The sequence below is a fragment of the Oreochromis niloticus genome, linkage group LG4 (genome assembly GCF_001858045.2).
Source record: "Oreochromis niloticus isolate F11D_XX linkage group LG4, O_niloticus_UMD_NMBU, whole genome shotgun sequence".
NCBI lineage: Eukaryota > Metazoa > Chordata > Actinopteri > Cichliformes > Cichlidae > Oreochromis > Oreochromis niloticus.
The window spans coordinates 3,676,924-3,699,273 of NC_031969.2; the positions used below are offsets into that span (position 1 = coordinate 3,676,924).

At 37.9% G+C, this 22,350-nt stretch overlaps 1 protein-coding gene across 1 annotated transcript in view; it reads left to right on the forward strand.

Moving 5' to 3' along the window:
• Nucleotides 1–22,350, forward strand: part of LOC100690919 (carbonic anhydrase-related protein 10) — a 130,948-nt gene that overhangs the window by 70,349 nt on the left and 38,249 nt on the right. Inside the window, exon 3 of the mRNA XM_005468602.3 lies at nt 1,394–1,536. Within this exon, the coding sequence (XP_005468659.1) occupies nt 1,394–1,536 (143 nt within the window). The remainder of the gene's footprint in view (nt 1–1,393; nt 1,537–22,350) is intronic.

A 22,350-nucleotide genomic window follows, 5' to 3' on the forward strand; every position in this document is an offset into this window, starting at 1 on the left:
CTAAATGAGATCAGACACAGCATACTTCTAAGTGCTTAAAGTATGCCGTGTCTTTTTAATCAGAGTATATCATCGAGTCAATTAAATGTTTGAGATATTCCCATAGGACCAGTTTTATTTGATACCTTTTTTTAAAGCGTGAAATCTTTATTTTAAATCTTCTTTTTTTTAAACTTGGCTTATCTTTGTCTAATGTTACTATTATTGTTTGATGACCTGAAACATTCAAGTATGACAAGAAGAGAAGAAGAAATCAGGAAGGGGCAAAGATTTTTATCACAGCACTGTTCATTAATGGAAACCAAATCAAATGAAGCTCAGTCTTGCCACTTCGGTCGAGTATCTGCTCTTTTATTTCCAAGTGTATGTGCTCGAGCACAGAGGGAGAAAAAATGGTTGCTTGTGGTCTGGACTGTATATTGGGTATGAGGGGACATCAGTGATGCCTTTCAGCATTCAGTTCCAGTTCATTAGAGGACCAATGAAACACAAGCCTTTGTGCCCTAGTGAATGTCAAGTGTTTTATTCCTATACAGTTCAGTTAACAGAGTTAGCGAGTTTTTTCCTCGCTAATCATTTTTATTTTAGCTTTAATATTCACTTTGTATTGTGGCTTTGATTCACTTGTTAGGTATAGACAACAAAAACGTCTTGGCTAGGTTTGGCACTAAAGTATTAGGTCAGCTTTAGGCAAAGAAAACTATATTTCCAGGTTAATGCACTAAAAAAAAGGGTTATGTTTAGGTGCTGAAAATAACTTGGTTACTTTTAGGAAAACATTGAAGCACCCCTTCCAGTCATCTCACACGTACTGGGTACACATGCTTAATCTACACAAATAACGGACACGCTGGGAATGAGAATGAGCTTAATACTTAGCATTCACACAATAAACACAGACTCAATTACAGGATCCTTATATTTACAATGCTAATTAATGCTGTTATTATGTTATCAACAAAAAATTCACCAGTCATCATGAAAATATTTTAAGTGTAAAAGTAAGACATACCACTTTATTCCGGGGAGGTATATTTCTGTGTCAAGGCTGAGCTTAGCCTGTGGGTCTGCCAAGTTCTGGTATTGTAAATTATGTGCAATAAAAACGATGGAGAGAACTTTTGAGTCACTTTTAAGAAGTCCATTTCTCCGCCTTACTTGTACTTGCAGATAATAACCTGGAGACTTTAATGAAAGTTCTTTTTTTAGTTGGATTTTAATGAAGCCATATGTAAATTTAAATCTCCCTAAACTCCACCAGCACTTCTGTCCCATCATAATGAAGCTCATCTGCTCCCTTTCTTTCTGTTTTTATGGTTTGATCTTGTGCCTGCATGTGCACAGGCGCTCACACAATAATTGCTTTCTTTTTTCCCTCTCGTTCCAACACTAGTTCCATCCTTCTGGGGTCTGGTGAACTCAGCCTGGAACCTGTGTGCCATTGGGAAAAGGCAGTCCCCCATCGACATCGAAACCAGTCACATGATTTTTGACCCGTACCTGACCCCTCTCAGGCTCAATACAGGAGGACATAAGGTAAGGGTTACCAAATGAAAATGCTTCCTCGAGGATCCTTAATGGTTTTCATGTAGCGATCGAGGAGCTTTAGCTCATGTTTTGAGACAAAACTCATCAAATGTCGAGACACAAGCAGGACTGTCCTTCTGTGACAGTCGCTGGGCTTTAATTCATCAGGGTGAAACAACACAGACCAGGACACTGCCTCTAAATCAAGAAGCAGAGAAACTTTGGTCAGAGACAATGATTCATCTATATCCAAAGGCTTTAAAATTCCCAGCTGCATTTTGCTGCACCAAGGCTCAGGAGGCATTACAATTTTAGCCCTTTACTCAGCAATCACAGTTAATCTTTGGAGGAAAAATCCTCTTTAAAGCACCTAAAATCACAGTTAAACACAGCTTGTGGGATGTTGTACTTTTCATCCTGGATTCATTATGACAGTTTGGAAATGTATTTTAGTTATTGGCCATAATAATGTCAGTGTGAGGAAAAGGGGTCTGGCTACAAGAGTGCAAATTTAGCTTTGTCACAAATTTAGAGTGGGCAAGACTTCCTACACCCTGCCTGAGGTGGGGGTTAGCTGGTGGTTTGGGGGCTGGACTGGCCTTGTCCTGGGGTCACAGCTGGTTGGTTGGCGGTTGGTCAATTTGCCTGCACGTCAGATTGATGTGGATGGGTGTGAACCTTTCTGCATTTTCTTTGTGTGTCTTTGTGAATGTGTGGGCGGCTGTATGTGTTTGTTGCTGTGCGTGGGTCTTGTGTCTTTCTGCACCTTGGCCCCTGCTGAACCTTGGGATATGGTTCCACCATCAAGTTCCAGGGAGTGCTGGAACTTGATGGTTCCTGTAAGCGATTCAGTTCTGGGGCCTTATATGTATATAATTTAATACTGAGACATTGCCGTCTGCTAAGAAATTTAAGGTTCTGTCTGAAGGCGGAACAAGGACATATTTTGTGAAAGCAGCTGAGAGAAAGGGCTTATGTGTTATACATAAGCCCCAGGCTATTTTTTATAGAAATTTCATCTGAAATTTTCCATTCAGTCATGAACAGTTACAGAACTGTAAGTACAAACTGCACAACTACGGGGTCTATAGAAATGAGACACTTTAAACAAATCTGACCACCTCAACAGGCCGGAGTGATTCCGGCAGAAAAGATTTGAGGCAAAATTGTTCCCAGTTAAACCTGTAAATTAGAGTGAAAATACAAGCCAGCCGCGGTGAAGCTTCTAAATCTGTTCTGAAAAATTCTCACCTGTAACTCCACCAAATGTAATACATCAGAAATGAAAGCACAATAAATGCTGCATTCATTTCAGTCAGAGTAATACCAGACTACTTCTTCACTTCAGCGTGCCACACTCTGAAACCCTCAAATAACAGCAGCTGGTTGCAGTTTAATAACAGAAAAGGCTCAGTCCTGCTACAGGGACCACTGGGGTTGAAAGGGATACGGACTGTATTTGAGTTGCGGTGTAGGAAATTTAGGCTGGGACAACAAACCCCCACAAGGCCAGATAGTGAATTTTTCTTAAACTTCCTTCCTTGTGATTCGTAAAAAGAGGCCAAGACTTGACAAATGAGGTGTTTATAGCAGAACATTGTTACAGTTGCCACTGTGAATGACATACAAGTAGCCATTCAGGGGCGATAACGAGGGTATTGTGAGGTCATCAAAAGGTATTGAGAACCAGAATAACAATTTAACTCCTCGTTTCAATTGGGACAGTCAAATTTGCCCATAGACAGGTTGCTATAGTAACTGTGAAAACCATTATTGTTAAAAACTGGGGAAAAAAGCAGTCTTAAATGATAGTGTGTAATGACAAAATAAACTAAACTAAAATATGAAATACTGAATACTGAAGGTATTTAGTTTTAGTCTTTTTCAGCCAAATTTGTCAGTACATTAGACACGAGGAAGCTTTTGTGCTCCCAAAATGTTCATGTTAGCTGAAAGAGGCAGCTCAGCTTGATCCAGCCTATGGTAATCTGTTATTACTGGATAAAAGTGGACGGTTTTCAGCTGTAAAAGTTCCATGAACTTTGGAAAGCTGATGTTCAAGGTCATCTACTCGGATATGTTGGGATAGACAGCAAGCATTAACTTCACTTTTAAACTGGCCTGATTTTTCTGTCAAGGTTGGTGTTGAGAGCTTGGTCTCCAGCTATGACTGAGCAGTTTTCAGTTTCAGTTTGCCTTTGGGCAAAGAAACTGGTTCTCCCAGAAACAACACTGGGGGAACAATGCCTTTATTTCAACATTCATTGGATTGCACACTGTGAATTCATCCCTCGGGGAAACTGTCAACATGGAGGTCCACTGTAGTATCCTGAGGGGTCTGAGGGATAAATATTCAGAGGCAACCTTTTGAATTCTGATATAAAGGAACTTCTGTTAGAAAATCTAATAACTGCAGCTACACTGAAAATTGTCCAGAGGTTCACGAGAAAGTGATCTTGAATGTGAGATTTAAAATGCCAGATTTAAACCATGTAAGGATTCTGATATTTATAGGCCTGTTCTCAGAACTATTTGACATTTACATTGTTCTTTATTCTTAAAAACAAACAAAAAAACATAACTTTTTAGCTGTATATATATGAATACAGGGTAATAAGATACATTAGCCAACGTAACAGGTGTAACTTATGGGCAAATCCTTAAATAAGTAAAGTAAGTACATTGCACAAATCATTGGTGATGAACTATGAATTTTACAAATTTCTCTTGCTTTAACCTCTAATGTAATTATTTTTGACATCTACATCGTTGGTTTTCACTTTTCCCTTGAAAGCAGTTCACTACCAGCATTCATTAAATAATTGTTCTTGTGGGACTTACCAATTTCCTTTATTTTCAATAATCCATCCTGAAAATGAGTCCGACTTCAAATGTAATGTACATTTTTAACATATCTTCCTTTGATTCAGGAGATAGTCTGTTCTGAATCATAAGTCATTATTTCACAACATAATGTCTTTATGAAAATTTCACTGCCAAAGGCTGCTTTGATCTTGAACAATATGGTGCTTTGCTGTTACATTTCATTGTTCCCTTCCAAAATCCAGATGCTTTGCTAGCTCAAAATGGATTTAATGTTTGCTAAGGTTTGATGTGATGATGACTGTGGGTGATTCATATCCACAGTTTAATGTCTGAATATTGACTGCCTTCAAGCTTTCTCTCGGAGCATATGACGCACATTTGTTTACGTGAGAAATAATGATAATTTTCCTCTGGAACTTTCAAACTTGAGAAATGGTGAATAATAATAATAATAATAATGATGATAATAATGGTACTCTATGTATGTCCATATGATTGTTCCCAAACTAAAATTAATCTATAAAATACTGAGGTTACCAACGGGTGTAACTTGTTTATGGTTTAAACTGATTAAAATATTTACTTCAAATTAAAAGCTCTGTTTCTTTTTCTGTATGTAGAAACTGCACGACCGAGGCCAAATGTGATGGTTAATTAAAAGCACATAATGCTGAATCCTGCCCAATAATCATTCATTCAAGGGCACAAATTATTGATTACATGTTTTTTTCTTTCTCTGTGGCACTACTTGGGCTTGGTACTTAAACACTGCTGATCTAATATTTTTAAACATATATCTATTTGGCTTGTTGTTTGTATTAGCTCACCCATCATATTCCCTTTTAAAGAAGCTTTTATAGGTGTTCTTTGAAACCTCCTGAAAATATCAAAGTCAGCATATTTGTGTTATTCCCAGACACTTTCCAGAAGAAGACTCTTTTCCACCACAGAAACCAGGGTTTAAATGAAGAATAAGGATACAGCATTAGCCCTAAGCGTAAGCCTCTGCCAAGTATTATTTTCTGAAGGATGATTTTTGGTTATTGTGCCCCAGCATGGCTAAAGGTTAAAAAGGAATGGATATGTGGAATCCAAATTCTTCCAAGTATTTTGTACTGTATCATGGAGCTTAACATGAACACAGGCATTTCAGATTGGGTTGACATTCTTGTGCATACCAAATACCTCAAGAACCTCAGGAGATTTTATTACATATGGCTTAAACATACACGAATTTAAAAATCTGTGTTAAAGGTCAGGACAAGTGTGACGTACAGAAGCATAGATGGATGTCGCCGCAGAGACGTCAGTTACTGACGTGTGTACCTCCAGTTTTGAAGGTTCTAATTGATTTTTGTCTGTTGTCATTTTCAAGCTTTAAAACTAAACGTGATTAGCAGGCGGTGAATCTGACTACAAAGCTGTTTGTCTGTAATACCTGTTCCTGCTAATCTTCAGATCGGCCCACCCTAAAGCATATCTTGCTTTACGTATTTTGTTTTAAATGAAGCCTTACTGTAATCACAAATTAGAATTATCATGTTTTATTGATGACCAGAAACCGAATCTGTATTCAGTCTGTGCCCAAAAAATGAATTAATGTACTGGTTATGGCAATGTTGCACACTAATGTTAAATATAATTAAATGGAGTGATGACACATCTTGACACATATAGATGTAAACTGCATATATATGAAGGTGAGATGCTAAATCTTGTCTACTCTTGGATATTTTGCTTAAAAGCATGTTTGACTAATTTATTTGATAAACATTGATCACATCAGATTCATTATGCTTGGGTCATGGCAGAAAACCTCTGTGTGCACTTGCATCTTTCTGTGCATTTATACTGGAGTTGGTGTGGCGGTACAATAGCTGCTGCTGATACTTGGGATGGGTTAATTTCAGAGAATAAGTTTCCCTGCAGGGATCAATAATGACACCCTGATCATATTTTTTAGGATCAGTAAGCATTACAGTGGTCATGCTCTGATAGGCACTGTGTAATCTGTTACCTATTAAATACATTTTCATTTTTGCACGATGACAATTTTAGTCTCTGATTTTACTGTACAAAACAGTCTTTTTTGGGATGTTTAAATTTACACTAATACCTGCATTACAGTGTATTTTATGTTTGTTACATTATGTGTCACCCTCCTAAGTCTTTCAAGGATTGTAGGCGAGTGGAGACAGATAGAGGGATGATTACACTCTTAATACAACAAGTGTAACAGAAAGTGCCCACTTCATCTGGTAAATAGCAAAGCCAGGCCACTCATCCACTTAGCTCTTACATTATCGCTAGTCTCTTATCTGAGGTTTGTGTATTGACAGCAGTGATACTTAATCCTGCAAGTTTTAAAATCAAGCTTTCAAGCCCCTGTCAGCTTAGTGCAAATTGTTCCCTTTGCAATTTGCTCTGTGTTTAAAGTTATTATGTGTAAATTCTGAACAGGATCGTACACTGTTTAAATCTGAACTAAGCATGCGTTACGTCTCTCGAGTCCTTTTGTTTCATTTCTATTTATTTCAATTTATGGTGATTAACATTTTACTATAGGACACAGAGAAATCATAAGGAAACATTAACCCCATAATGCTCTATTTAAAAGGTCTATCCTTATAATTCCCCACAAGACTTGCTCATTGTGATGAAGGCTAAGAAGTGTCACTGTTATTCCCAGAGGGAGCAGTGTCAACCACTAATCACAGTCACTGTGGCACGCTGTGGTTCAGACAAATATGATATGAGATCAGATGACTGACAGTAGTAGCTCAGGCTCTGCTAATCCAAAGCGCCAGGGAATGTAGGTCGGCTGGGCTAATGAAATATCTGGATTACTGAATCACTGTGCCAGGGCTCATCTGAAATAAATTTGTTGGAGTTTTTGTTAATATGCATGCAAATGCGCATATCAGTCCCTTCATGATCTAATTTGTGACAAAAATGGAGCTTTTTATTGTGTTTTCTTTTTTCTCTCCTTTTTAACACAGCCAAGTGATTGAAACTATGACAAAGCACACAGCTAATCGTGCAAATATCCTCTACAATTATTGATCAAATAAGAAAAATAATTTTTGTTGCCCAGTAATAAAAAAGAAGTGGAACCCTGAGATACAAGGACACATCGCAAACTACGGGAAAGGGAAAATAATAATGAGCAGAAGTGCTGTGGGGGTGGACGAGTGATACTACTCTGTCTTACCTGTCTGTCAGGTAACTACTTCTTAAAGCGCTTACTTAAAGTGGCAATGGTAAGCTTTTCATTCAGATTTATTGCTTTCTGTCTTCTTAAGTGTTACCAACAACCACAAGGAGCAAAGCAGGAAATTTATTGTTTGTTTGAGCCTTAACTTTCCTGGGACATTTTTTACCTCGTTGTAGACAGAAGTATACAGACAGAGTGAGTCTCATTGAACTAATCTAAATGTCAGTGGTGCTTTTTTTCCTGTATATTCTGCAATCAATTTTTATTCTAACTGAAGTGAAATAAATTAGAAGACTTTATTAAGTTGTATAGATTCAGCATTTTATATAACTGGGTCACTAGCATTCAATTAATGGCCTATCAATTGGTGTTTGTAGTAGGTATAAGAAGCTTTTGCTAGTGACTTACCTGCTGCCCCCAAATGTGGCTCTAACCTATGTCAAGCACAGCTAATGACTTGTGGACTAAGGCAGGCCCAGGCCACTGGGTTATGCCAAGTTATGCCGACTTTCAAACAAATAAATTAGGTTTAAGGACAATATTTCCACCTGAAATGTGCAGGAGTTGAGGTATGAAGTAGTCTAAAAAATTTCAGCATAATGCAAGTGCCTTGAATGTACTTTCCACAACTCTTTGAAAAACAGCAGCATCCATTAGGTTGTGAACAGCATTTGGTTTGAGCAACAGCTTCGTATTCCAGTGATGGCGATCCCTCACTAAAACAGGGCGTTATAGCGATGTAATATGTTCAGCTTTCTGCTTGAATCAGGGATCAAGACATTAACAGCTTGTGACTGCACGCTGCAAAAACTCTTAGCACCTTTTAGATCCCCCGGGTGTTGTTGTTCGAAATGGTTTCAGACAAAGTGGTGTGTGTACAGTTGGGTTCCAGGGGGCCTTAATCCACCCATGCATCAAATCCACAATCCATGTTGCTTACCACACTAGGCTTAACAGGACCTGTCCTGTGGGATGGCTTTAGCACACAGATGTTTCATTGCAGGCTCTCTGCTTCCTTATTTAACAGTAGATCAGAATTCTCTGTTCTTTTGTGGCAGCCAGGCCAGCTGTATTATAGGAAAGTCATGCAGGATTTTCTCAGAGCTGCCTGATGAACTGTGAAACCATGTGCTCTGGCTTTCCTACATTTCTGGTGTGGGATGGTTTTAGCAGTCGGCAGTGTTCTTTTTCATTCATTTGTTGCAAATAATGTCTTCTTAGATTTCAGTCCTGTGGCAGTAGTGATCTGTATCACAGGAAGCTCATGCTGGATTTGTCAGATGACTTCAGATATTTTCAAAGGTGCTCAGAGGTGTAATGCTGTGCTGTTGATGGTCTATACTGAGGTCATATGTTATGTGTTATATGCAGTGTTGGGAAGGTTACTTTTAAAATGTATTCCACTACAGGTTACAGAATACATGGTCCAAAATGTAGTTTGTAACGTATTCTGTCAAGTTACTCAATTTGAGTAACGTATTCCGAATACTTTGGATTACTTGATATATTGTCATGCTTTTTGCAACTGCATGAATGCACTATTGCTGTGGAATTTATTACTATTACTCAAGGCTACTTGCCACCGAGCTAACATTGTTAGCTGGCATTAGCTGAGGTTAGATCATAGACTGCAGACTGTTAGACTTGATGGATAGCATTAACAACCTGCTAGCTGCAAATAATCATGTGCAGTTCTGAAAGCAATACCAACTAGATTTATAAATCTTAATATAAAATGAGTAACAGTAGGATGGACATTAGGTAAGGCTGCACTTTTTGCAGTGATCTCGTATAGAAAACTATTTCTGTATCAGCAATATGTTTCTTTCTGTCTGCTTTCAGAACTGCACATGATTATTTGCAGCAGGTTGTAATGCAGCCTTCATTAATAGTAATAAATCACACAGCAATAGTACATCGAAGATACTGAAGTGACACATAACCCAGGTAGCTACCACAACTACAACAAGGTAGTTGCAGTAGGCTAACGTTAGTTTTTAAAAAAGAACATACTTCCAGATGTTTCTTTAGGTTTGAGTCTTTTGACGCTGAGAGCAGCTTGGCTGCTGGCAAACAGAGTTTGCATTGCACGGTCAGATTTCGCCCATCCCTTTCTTCTTTAAATGTGAAGTGGGGTTGGAATTTCCAAGTAAGAAATGCATTCCTGCCCGTGCACTGCTGGCTCTGTTGTGCTGGCTGGTCCGTTGTGTAACTGACGCCACCAACATTAACAGGACACTTACATTAGAGCCTCTTATTGTGTGTTTTGTTTGCGTGGAATTACCAAATTTAGAGAGGAGATAGTCTAACCGCTGTGTAATCCATTTATTTCAACAAAGTAACTGTATTCTAATTATCACCTTTTTAAATGGTTACCGTAACGGAATACAGTTACTCATATTTTGTATTTTAAATACGTAACGCCAGTGCATGTATTCAGTTACTCCCCAACACTGGTTATATGTTCGTACACTATATTTACTTTTCTCATAAAATAAGGCCACATACAAATTCCATTTTTTTTAAATTTCAGTTTTATTCTGTTTTTAACCATAAAATTGAATCAGAATGATTTTAAGGTGACGGGCACAAGCTTGCTCTCCTAATTTTACAGTGTGGATTTCTCCCTATGAGCAAACACCTTTATGTGGATCACTGAGAAAACAATAGTTGTAGTTGTTGTAGAAGAGAAGCAATGTAGTTACAGCAAAAAGCTCCACGACTGTAGAAACAAAAATGTCAGAGGAAGAGAAAAGAAATGGCACACTTATCCAAAGTGTTTCCTTGTGAGTGACAGCAGATTAAAAGAAAAAAAATACTGCTTGGGCTGCAGTAACCAAGGTAGTGAATGTTGCGTCTCCTGTAGATCAGGTAAGAAAGAAAAGGTTAAACACTAAACAAAGAGTATCAAACCAGAGGAAAAACAGGGAAATGGGCAGATGACATGACCACCTACTGCACAATCATTCATGCAAACACTTACCATGTTGAAACCATATGTATTTTTTGTAAGTATTTAAAAGTGTTGTGTGAGTTACTGAATTTGTGACTCATTGCTTTTGGAAAATATGTATATGTATTTAGAGGTGATATGTCTAAACTTGCATATCACCTCTATGAGCTGATAGAGGTGATATGCCAGTTTAGGGGGGGATGTGATAAAATCTGTGGTTTAAAAATACAATTCACTTTAACACTGGGAGATGTGACAGTGGAATCTTAAAAAGTTAAAGCATGTGGACCTGTGACAGTGCATCCCAAGACAGTATTGTGTGGCAGAAAGAATCTCTTTGAGTTGCTGCTCGGGGCTTTTTGTTGTTGTTGTCATGCTGTGAGGGAATATAATTCAGAGATAAACAGGATTCATTATTTTGTAAATGATATAGCTGTAAATAATTAAGAGCAGTTTACACCCTCTTACTTTAACATGTTTTATAATAAAAAACAAATATAATACGTTATTTTTTCTTTTATTCATTTATTCATTTAACCCTTTCTGCAGCTTCACTTGTGGGTATCTTGGAAAAGTCTTCAGTTGAGTAAAGGAAAAACTAAACTCTGGCATCAGGTGACATTTCAGTATATACTTGAACAGAACGCTGTGAAGCTCTTGGGCATTCTGTGTTGCTATCAGATAATTACTCACAACTTTTCTCATTTAATGTTATTACTGCTGTCTACACAGACAGATAGACTCTTGTGTCCTCTCCTGTGTTTTCCTGGTTCTAAATGAGAAAATTAGAATTAAATGAGATGACAATTCTGCTTGATATCACTATGTTGCTCTTCTATTTTTCCTGCTACCTTTCTTCTGTTTAGGGAAGCAAAACGCTGCGCATGCTTATGTGTCAACTCCTCATGAATTAATTATTAAACTCGTAATAGCTTAGTTCTGTTTCAGCAAGATTTGTGTGCATGTTTAAAACAGATCCCACATATCGTCACCTGTTTTAAGTGTTAATGGACGTCTCCTGTCTGTTATATCGAGGCTAACTGAAAACACAGAGGACAGGAGACATTACCTTAAGAATACTTAATAAGCTAGAAGAACACTTTGAAAGACAGGCTGTCTCACAACATGGTTTTCAGGCAGAAAAAAATCCCAATATTGAACCTCCCGTTTGCATGCATGTGCAGGAGCTGGAGGACAGGCTGTGCAGTCGACATCACACCACTGTGAATGCATATGTGCTTTTCTGTGTGTGTGGTAGGAAAAATTACAATTATAACAAAATACCTACTGCCTGTCTCTTATAATTCATATTAACATTTTGGGAGTGTAAACAGACCCACTGCTAATAAAAACGCCTCGCCCTGTCAGAGGCAGTCATGCCTGAGTAACGGTGTGTCCTCTGCTTCTTTCATATTTTTATTGGTTTTTTTTGTTCGTCTGTTTGTTTATTTGTTTTTTTTCAAACTGCTGGAGGTGCTAGAAAAAAAAAGAGGAAAGGTTAATAGGATTCATCCTCTGAGTGGTGTATGGAACCATATAAATGTTTTTGTAAACACAGTTTATCAGGGCTAACCAACAGACCAACAAGGTAGAAAACAAACCTTTTTTTCTGAATTTGTTTCAAGATTCGACCACTTTACCCTTCTCCATGCTCTATTTATCACGATACTTTGATGGACAGTGAGTGTTGGCCAATAAGTCTATTGTCCGCCACTGAGTTAATCACATCAATTAAAAAATAATCAATCAATTAATAATAAAATTAACCCCAAACCATCCATGTTGGACAGGTACACATTTTTTAGTAATTTTGCCTTTGCGCACCAACTTACTGGATTTCTTTTTAAATTAAACAGTAGAAATATGACTTTTAGCTTTTGCAGAGATTTAATAAAAGCATGGCATTAACTATTTCAAAATTGTAGCTGTTTTTATAAAAAGCCATAATGGGTCATTGTCCCCAAAACGTCTGGATCTTATTGCATAAATTTAACAGCAGTGGTACCTGGTGAGAAATACCGTTCACAGGACCACAGAGCTGCTTAATGTGATTTGTTATTATTGCTGCTGCATGTCACCCCAGGATAAACACAATGCTACAGTTCTTTATTACAGTTCTCAGAGTTTTGATGACTGAGTGCCATTTATGGGAAACCGTGTATGATTGAGGGTTAGGTTTCCCGAGCTGCACAGGAGAAGCACACACACACACACACACACACACACACATATATAAAGATATATATATATGTGTATATATATATATGTATATATATATATATATGTGTATATATATATATATATATATATATATATATATGTGTATATAGGTCGTTTTCATTGTATGTTTGTACAGAGTAATCTGATTAAGAAAATCGTTGATAGTCTTGGTGTTTGTGATGAGGATGGTTTTTTTAATCAGGGTTTGACTTTTTTGTGCTGGTTTACAGTTTTTAAAACTTTACTAAGGCTGGTGTTTGGCTGCATTGTTAAAGAATAGTTTAATATGACAACTTGTACAAAGAGGATCTTAAATACAAAGTTTTGTCATCTGTAGATACCATGCATGTTTAGACAAAGTAGTTTGCGTTTGTGAGCTGTGTGAGCCACATAATTATTACTTAAGACCTTCATTGCTGTCACTTGGATTTGGTGATGGTGAAAGGCAGCGGACTCCCTGGACAGGTTGCCAATCTGTGACAGAAGCATTCAAAAGCATTATTTGGCTTTGTATCTGCCTTTTCCCTCACCAAATCCTGACATCTGACAACAATGACTCATTACACACAATGCTGTCCAGTTACTTACACTGTGTGACGTTCCAGTCTAACCATATGAGACGGGCAGGATTTCTCTGACGGTCAAAGAAAACTAAATTAATGGTCTTTAAAAACTGTAGTAAGAGTTAAATCCTCTGTTTAAGTCTTGTTTCATGATTAATACTCTTGTGCATCTGCTGAGCGAGAGCACATAACATGGCCATCTGTGCTGGCGCGTGTGTATGTGTGTGTGTGTGTTTGGAAATATGCTGGAGAGAGAGAGAGAGGCACACGTAAAATTTATGTGTGAGAAAATTATATCAAAGATTGAGGGGAAATGTGAGGGTGAGTGTTTGTGTGACAGTAGATTGCTTCTGGGTGTATGTGCAGGTTAAGGAGTCAAAGAGAAAATTGGACAACTTTGACACTGTGTGTGTGTGTGTGTGTGTGTGTGTGTGTGTGTGTGTGTGTGTGTGTGTGTGTGTGTGTCTGTGTGTGTCTGTGTGTGTCTGTGTGTGTGTAGTATGTTATCCAGTTATCTGGGCCAGCCTCTCTTTCAGCCTCTAGCTCCTTGTAAGCAGAGTTTCCTCAGAAGCTGGTGCACAACAGATTGGTTGTTTTGGCTCCTGCTGTGAGCAGCAGATTTCTTTGTTGCTTGGAAATACACAAACCACATTTACATAAGTCTTTACTGTATAATTCTCACTGTTTCCACACATTCATATAGGTGCAAAAAGATATTATAGACTCACCAATTAATTACTGGAGAAAAGTCAGCTGAGGAATGTGCACATTTGGCATGTCGAGGATTACATGTATAATAACAAAAGGCAGCAGTTGCCCGTCTTCAGGTCTCTCCATCCAGAGCACAGACTTAATTAGTTATATGAGAGCCAAATGGGCCTAGGCCCTCCACCCAGGAGGGACGGCCCCAGCTTCCTGTTCTTAACTGACAGAAGTGGAACTCTTTCTAGTCTTCTGATATATCCAATCCACCTCGAGCATCCCCATGTAGGGCATTCAGATTCACTGCAGAGCCCTGCTGTGTTAACTTCTTAACAACCACCAGGGGTAGTGTTAGGGATAGGATTAAGCTATATCTATGCCAAATTGAAATCATGTAATAGAAGAACTTTAATAACAACATGCATGTGAAAGACTTGATTAAAAAGGTGACATATTTTAAGTTGAACCTATGCTTGTTTATGTTGTGGCCTAAATGTTAACAGTTTAAATTACTGATTTATGTTAGCTTGAACTAATCTCTGCTGACCTCTCTCATTAACCTTTTCCCTCCAAGGGCTGCTCCCTATTGGGAATTGTTCATCCACGCGATTCTCTATTGCATGTGTTTAAATCAAGGCCCGAATTCAAGCCTTTGAGTTCAGTCCACATATCACGTTGGGTTTACAATTTCAAGAGAAGTCAGAGACGGAGTGCTTCTTTAATGAGAGTGCTTCGTAAGACAGAGTACTCCTTTAGACACTGTTTTAAAGAATATTGTTTGATTTGCATGGCTGCTTTGAATCCACACACCAGGAGAGATATAGAATGGTGGGCGGGGAACAGAGGCTTCAATAAGTCACCTTACAGAAAAGAGCCATGCAGCTACAGCAAATAATTTTTTTTCCTTGAGCCAAATCTCAAAGGGATGGAGGTATAAAGGCAAGTTTCATCATTACAAAGGAAATAGCTGAGTCAGGGATTTACAGAGAAACTGCAGACTTTATTTGGAATTTTTTTTCTTCTCTTTCTCTCGCTTTTTTTTTGCAGGCATTTTGAGGTCAAAAGGCTGGAACAGATCAACCGTAGATATTTAACTTTTTTTATTATTAAAAAGTCCCACAAAGCCACTGATTTGTGATGTGCAGAACTTTCAAAGAGGCTCTGTGACACAGAGAAATATCTGCAAGAGACATGAAAGAAAGTTTAGAGATATTCAGTTAATAATAATAATAATGGATTGCATTTATATAGCGCTTTTCAAGGCACTTTACAATTCCACTATTCATTCACTCTCACATTCACACACTGGTGGAGGCAAGCTACAGTTGTAGCCACAGCTGCCCTGGGGCAGACTGACAGAAGCGAGGCTGCCATATCCGGCATCGGCCCCTCTGGCCAACACCAGTAGGCAGTAGGTGAAGTGTCTTGCCCAAGGACACAACAACCAGGACAGAGAGCCCAAGGATCGAACCAGCGACCTTCTGGTTACAGATGCGCTTCCCAACCCCCTGAGCCACGGTTGCCCCCAGTTGTCTGTATGGAAGCCTGTAATCAGAATGCATTATTTAGCTTCACTAGTATGATAGCTAAGCAAGACAACACTGCTCTGTGGTAGCTGCATTCCGCATTTCTCATTAAATTAAAGCTCTCTTACTAAAAAAGTTTACCTTATTTAACTTCGGGCAATCTGTCATTCAAGATCATCTTCTTATTAACCTCTGGATCTTACACATGGCTGATATGGGTCTGCTCCACAGTTTTGAAAACTTCTAACCTTTAATTGATTTTAATTGGAGGATAATCCAGTGACTGGTCAGCTTTTGAGCAATATGGTGTTGATAAAAAAAACAAAAACTCACAGAGACAACAACCCTCTCTATTTTTAAGATCGGACTTTCCTTTTTCATGAAGCTTCTAGTTAAGGGTGGATGGAGTGACCCTGAACCAGCCGTTAGTTATGCTGCTGTAGGCTCTGCGGGACTTCATGTGACACATTGTGATGCAGTGAGCACTGCTTCTTCGCTCACCTCTTTTTACCCATGTGTGTGTTTAGACGCCACTGCAGCATGTCATTAAATTATTGTCTGTGTTTGGTCCTATTTTTGTCCCGTCTCCCTACGCTCTTTCTTCTTTTCTCTTGCCACTCACCTGCCTATCCGGTTGCAGCAGATGCCTGACCCTTCCTGAGCCTGTTTCTGCTGAAAGTTTCTTCCTATTAAAAAGGAGTTTTTCCTTCCCGCTGTTGCAAAGAACTCACAGGGGAATACTTTAGCATCTTTACCTCACAGTGTAAAGCATCTCTGAACTTTATTAGCTGCCAGAGCAATCAAGAAAATGTTTCGTTTGTATATAGCTCTTTATATTGCTTTTTTTATTGTTCTTTTTTAAACAGCGACTTTTATCCCTTTCCATTGGTTGGTAGTCATCAAATAGAATTTGGTTGTATCGTCCTACAATTTCAATCAGATAATCATATCTTATATTATTAGTATACTCTGTCATGCTTTGCAATCAACCTTCTGAGTTATTAATATTGAAAAATTTAAAGTGATGCTTTTAAACTAGTTAACAAACACTATGTAGTGTATCTGTAAACCATATATGGATTGCTAAATTTAGCATTTAGCTATACTAATGATTCGTAAATATTCCTAATTTTTTTGTGTGCAGTAAAATGATGACTGCATGATGCAGAGTTTGCTTTTTCTTGGAGTGTGGAATGAAACCAGACTGTGTTTGCCTCGTGTGCTCAAAGCACCCAAACTGAAAATTGATTGGTATGAAGCATATTCTTTCTACTGAAATGTCTATATTTGATTTGGGGCTGAACTGTCCCTTTAATGGCCAATCGACAACAATATTACCTTGCAATCTATCTTGCGTCAACTTGTGACCATGTTCCACTGAAAAGGACTTTAACTTCATTACATCCGACGCAGTGACAGGGCGACCTTCACATTCACAGCAAAGAGACGCTACAGAAAGGTGCGATAAGACCTCCAAATATGACAAATGACTATCTTCACAAAGACTTGCTCTGCAGCATGCTGACATTTTACTAATAGATTAGACAGTACATGTGCGTGTGCATGTGTGTGTGTGTGCGTGTGGTTGTGAAGTGACAGTTCATTAGTCTTCTCCTTTCTGACTCCACCACATAAATGCACGTAAAGGGAAACATGCACACACCCATTCAGTCAAACAGTAATTGATCAGTGACGACAATCTCTCATTAAGAAACCCTGGCACAATTTGGACTTTATTAAAATCATTCAATTTTGATCCAAAATTAATTGATAATAATATGAAAAGTCCTCCTTAACTAGATGCAGAGTTTAAGCTTCGAGGCCAAGAGACAAATTAAACTCCTCCGTGTTTATAATTGGTGATTGTGGTACATTTGCATCATCCATTTGATCTGATTTGAAGTTCGCCTTGAAGAGTTTGTTAGTGTGGCAGAGTGGGTCCTCGTGCTCAAATATCCTCTTCTGAAATACTTTATTTCTCAAGGAAATGCTTTTAAAACTCATTCAGACATCCTTCACAGAACTTAACTTGCTTTAAGCAGAAGCTATAACATGCTCCGAGTTGAGGAAAATGGGGTCAAATTAATAATTGATGACTTGGCTTGTTTTTGTGCAGATGTCTTTAATGCACAACTGTGAAAAAGATCTAACAAAAGTTACGTGAAATTGCACAATTCCTTAAATTCATTCCAGTTTTGTTTATATGAATAACGCAAATATCATTGTGAACTGGGACTATAGTTCCAGAAACAGGAAAAATAATCCAGAACAAATAATTAATTCATCTTTTTCTGATTTCTTAAGCAGAAATGGTGAAACAGCATAAAAGGGCACTCTGATGCTCACCCAGCATCTTTGTTGGAAGCAATAAAGAGACTTAGCGTGGTGGTTGTTGTGCAGTCTTGCTGACAGGTATGCAGACAGACACTGAACACATCTGTAGACTCATTTGCTAAGTCCTCTGGTAATATTTTAGGTAATTTGTTATTTTTTTTCTTAGACTAAATGATTTGTTGATTAATTAAAGATAAACAGTAGTTAGTAAAGCAACACTGGTCTGCAAAAATATGTTTGATTTGCTTACTGGGAATAGACCAGATTTTAATCTATTTTTTTTAAACTGATTTCAGATATGAAATCCAATTTAAGCTTGCACGTCAGGTTTGGAGGTACATATATATCACTGGCATTTTTGACACTATATATATATATATATATATTTTTTGACACAATATCAATATGGTATATCACCACAATATTGACATTTAAACTGCTTGTCACCAAAATTGTTTTACGTTTATTCTGAAAACAAAACAGTAAACAATACCAAAGATGTGTTAAAGCATGTTTCTGTCAATTTGAGGCACTTGCTTTTTGCATACTGCACCATCTCTCTTTGCAAGAACTAACAGAACTCCGACATCGTGCTTTGATTAAATTTTCCCTGTCGGCTTTCCATTACTTTTATATCTTGATGAAATCTTTCTCCATGCTCATCACTGACATCACCCAGATTTGGTGGGAAAAAGTTGAGATGAGAATGTAAAAAGTGCGTCTTCAGTGACATTCTGGCACTCATTAGCAGATATGCTTTCAGCATGTTATCCACAGGCTCAGGATAAGTCCCTTCTCTGTGATTGCCAAGAAAGTTCTGGACAACTTGCACCAGTGCTTCCCATGCTGCTGATTCAGTTAGCTTCAGTTTTCCTTTGAAGTCATTGTTGAGCATCGGTTCACAGATTTCAGGGCCAACAAAAACACCTGGCTTAACATTGGCTCCGCTTTTTTCAGGAACAAACTTGTATCTTAAAGCTGAAATGGATCCTAGCTTTCCAATTCTTGGAACATCATAACTAAAAAAACTAAAACGACATGCTAAGACGGCTTCTACAAGTCTCATTCACTCAGTCAAACAGTGAATTTATCTGTGCCTAAGCACATTGTTTAACATTTGCACACACCACCGTCAATGGATGCATCGGGGACAACTCGGGCTCAGTTTTGTAAAAGATACTTTGATCAGGTGCACCAGGGACTGGTCCACCAACCTTCTGATTGGCAGACAACCTGCTCTACCACCTGACTCGTAGTCACCCCGAGTTTGTGCAGGTGACATTACTCCCATCCAAATACTAACCAGGCCAGACGGTGCTTAGCTTCCAAGATCAAACGAGATCTTGTTATCACATTAATTATGTCACATCAGCATCTGAGTGCTCGTCAGTATCTGCATGGGCATAGGTTGGGTTTGAGCGAAACCTGTTAGACACTTTATTTCCCTACATTATGGCTAATTTCTGTGCACCGATTTGTGCATTTTGTGAACTAATTTATTATAGAAATGTCTTTGGTCATTTATATCAGTGTTGATGACTGAGTGCTGGTTTAGTGAGCCAGTATATGAATGAGTATTGCAAGAGAAAAACACATATATTTAAGGATGCCTAATTTGAATTTTGTAGTCTGTTTTTTTTTGTTATATTGTGGTTATTTTCAAGATGGATTGTATTTATATATCTCCTGTTGTAATTGTTAATGTTTCCTGGGCTCCAAAGTAATACATCACAAGTGTTCCTTCCTTTGTGCATGCTAAAAAATGACACAGATATTTGTGCAAACTTTAATGAGTTTACATCTCAGATACTATCTTGTGAAGTCAGACAGAAGGCAAGAAGGTCAGGAAAGATTTCCCATTGTCCTTCCATTTCATTTAGCCTCCTTCATCATTATAAACGGGCCCATCTGTGCACTACACCAATGGAGGTCCTGTGCAGTTTGTGATGGATCACAACAGTCTGAGTTTTACCACTAAAGACTTATTATTATTATTATCATTATTATTATTATTATTATTATTATTATTATTATTATTATTATTATTATTATTATTCAAGAGAAGATTATTATTATTCTGAAGCACAATTTGGGAGTACCCCAAAATCTACATCTTTTAAATCTAGAAAAATAGGATAACTTGTTTGAATATAAGGCATAGATAAAGCATAAAGTAAAGTATAGTAACTGTGAGGTGCAGTAGGAGGCCAAAAGCCCTGTGGCACTTCTAAAAAATCCTCACCAAGTTTTATGTGGGTACACTTCACCTGTACAATCTTGATTTTGGAATTGTTAAAGAAGTACTGATGAAATCTTCAGGAGTAATCAGCTATAAAAGTTTCTTCAGTTTTCTGAACATGTAATGAGGAGAGCGATCGCAGAAGAGTAAAGAAGGTACAGGTAAAGACCAGACAAGAGAAATTTCAAGAGCAGACGGAGTGAAATGAGAAAACAAAAGAATAGACAGAAAGAAAGTAGTGATTTGGAGAACACGACTAGAGAGGAGGTTGTTAGAGATGGGAAAGGGAAAAAAACGGGAACAGAATGGGAGATGAAGGAATAGAGTAGATGGAATTAGACAGAGGTGAGCAGGGGGTCATTCACACAGAGAATTAATCATTTTGACAGCCTATCTGTCTCCCTCTCTCTGCCATTTATACACACACATAAATCACATGCTCTCCTTCAGCCACTTAACCAACCCTTGCTGTAGAGTACTAACACACAATAAACTCCAGACTTTCAGTTCAGTAAACCTTCTGAGGTCTTTATACAGTCAAATAGATGACGAATAAAGGGAAACCCTGAGTCAGAGCTTTTGGACGTTTACATTTTTCAAAATAAATGATGAACATGTCATTTATATGCATTACGTTAGTCTTCTGTGCTGTTCTAGAGTGTACTGAACTGTGACTTCTCAACCAACCTCACACAAAATGGTCAACTTTGTCTACTGGTATTAAATGATGTTGCATTGCCCCTGTTTGATAAACAGTATATTAGCAAACATAACCTGGTCTATGAAAAAGGGGACACTGTGATCTCAAACCCAGCTTATCTGCTGTAAGCTTAGATTGGATTTACAGAAATATGTGTCTTGCCCTCTTTAGAGTCAGTGCGGGTTCCAAACTGGGGATTCCAGTGGGCTTGTCACTATGTTTAATGTATGTTTTTAGCATTAATTAATATGTTTAATGAGAATTTAATCCAGCTGCTGATTAAAGATGTGACCCTTGTCTCAAAGGAAAACCTTGACTTGACATAAATGATTTTCCTTCTTATTATGTATGTTATTATAGGCTGTCATCCATGTATCCAAGTGCTAAACTTTGCAGTTATACGTTTCTGTCGCAGCTCATTCACTAAAAAACACAATCTGACCAAGTTGATACTGGACGTTGACGACGGTCCTCTTTTAGATGTAGAGATGTAGTTAGATTGGCCATGGAATATGTTGGACTTTTATCAGCCTGGAGACTGGAGTTAAGTTCCCATTTGACCACCAACTTTTAACTTTGCTTTCACTCAGTGGTTAGTTTAGCTAATTCTTTTGCTTTTGTAGTTTTAGGTGATAAATATTTGGTTAATGGTTTTGGTTAAAAATTGCTTCATCACTCCATTAATCCTCTACATTGACATTTATCCAGTGCAAAAATTACTTTACAAATGTCTATATGTGATGAGTTGAGAGTGGAAGACCATTCTCACTATTGTCAGAATACTGTGGTTACAAGACAATAACAGTAACAGACTGAACCATATATAAGAAATAGCTGTAATATATACAAATAGCTCAATTATAAATATCCAGAATCTTACAGAGGTGAAACATGACTGTCATTGGCTGACGTGTCACAGCACAGATGTCAAAGGCACCTTGTTGCCTGGCTTCAATCTCCTTTACACCCACTTAGATCTCACTTAATACTGAGGACAAAAATAAATCAAAGAACATTTTTGTATGAAGTCCCAGTTCCAGCGTTTACCTAATAAAGCCTTTCAATAAAATACTGGCCAAATATATGGCAGTTCAATATAAGCCATGTGCGATATATGTAAATCAGTTCTGTTTACAAGAGAAAAATGGTGAAGTCAACATTTGCAGGAAAGTGCAGGAGTCACCTAAGCTAGCTATGTGCACCTTTCAGGAAAATGATTAGCAGAACCTCACATTGAAGCAGCTCCAAGGTGTTCATGCTGATATTGTGACTGTTTTTCAACTTTGTTGTGAGAACACAGAACATGTAATTATAGATTGGATCAACAGGCATGATGTCTACTTCAGGGGGAAAAAAATGTACGGAAAATTTGAGGGAATTCCAGTAAGCTTGCTTGAACAGTATGTTTGCATTTGAAATGGTGAACAAATCAGCAAGTGGATATTTATCCTTCTTCAACACAAATTAGCCTAAGAACTAAAATGTTACACCCTCCACTAACTTGGACTCAGTACTTGTTGTTTATGATCTTCCTTGAGTTTAAACA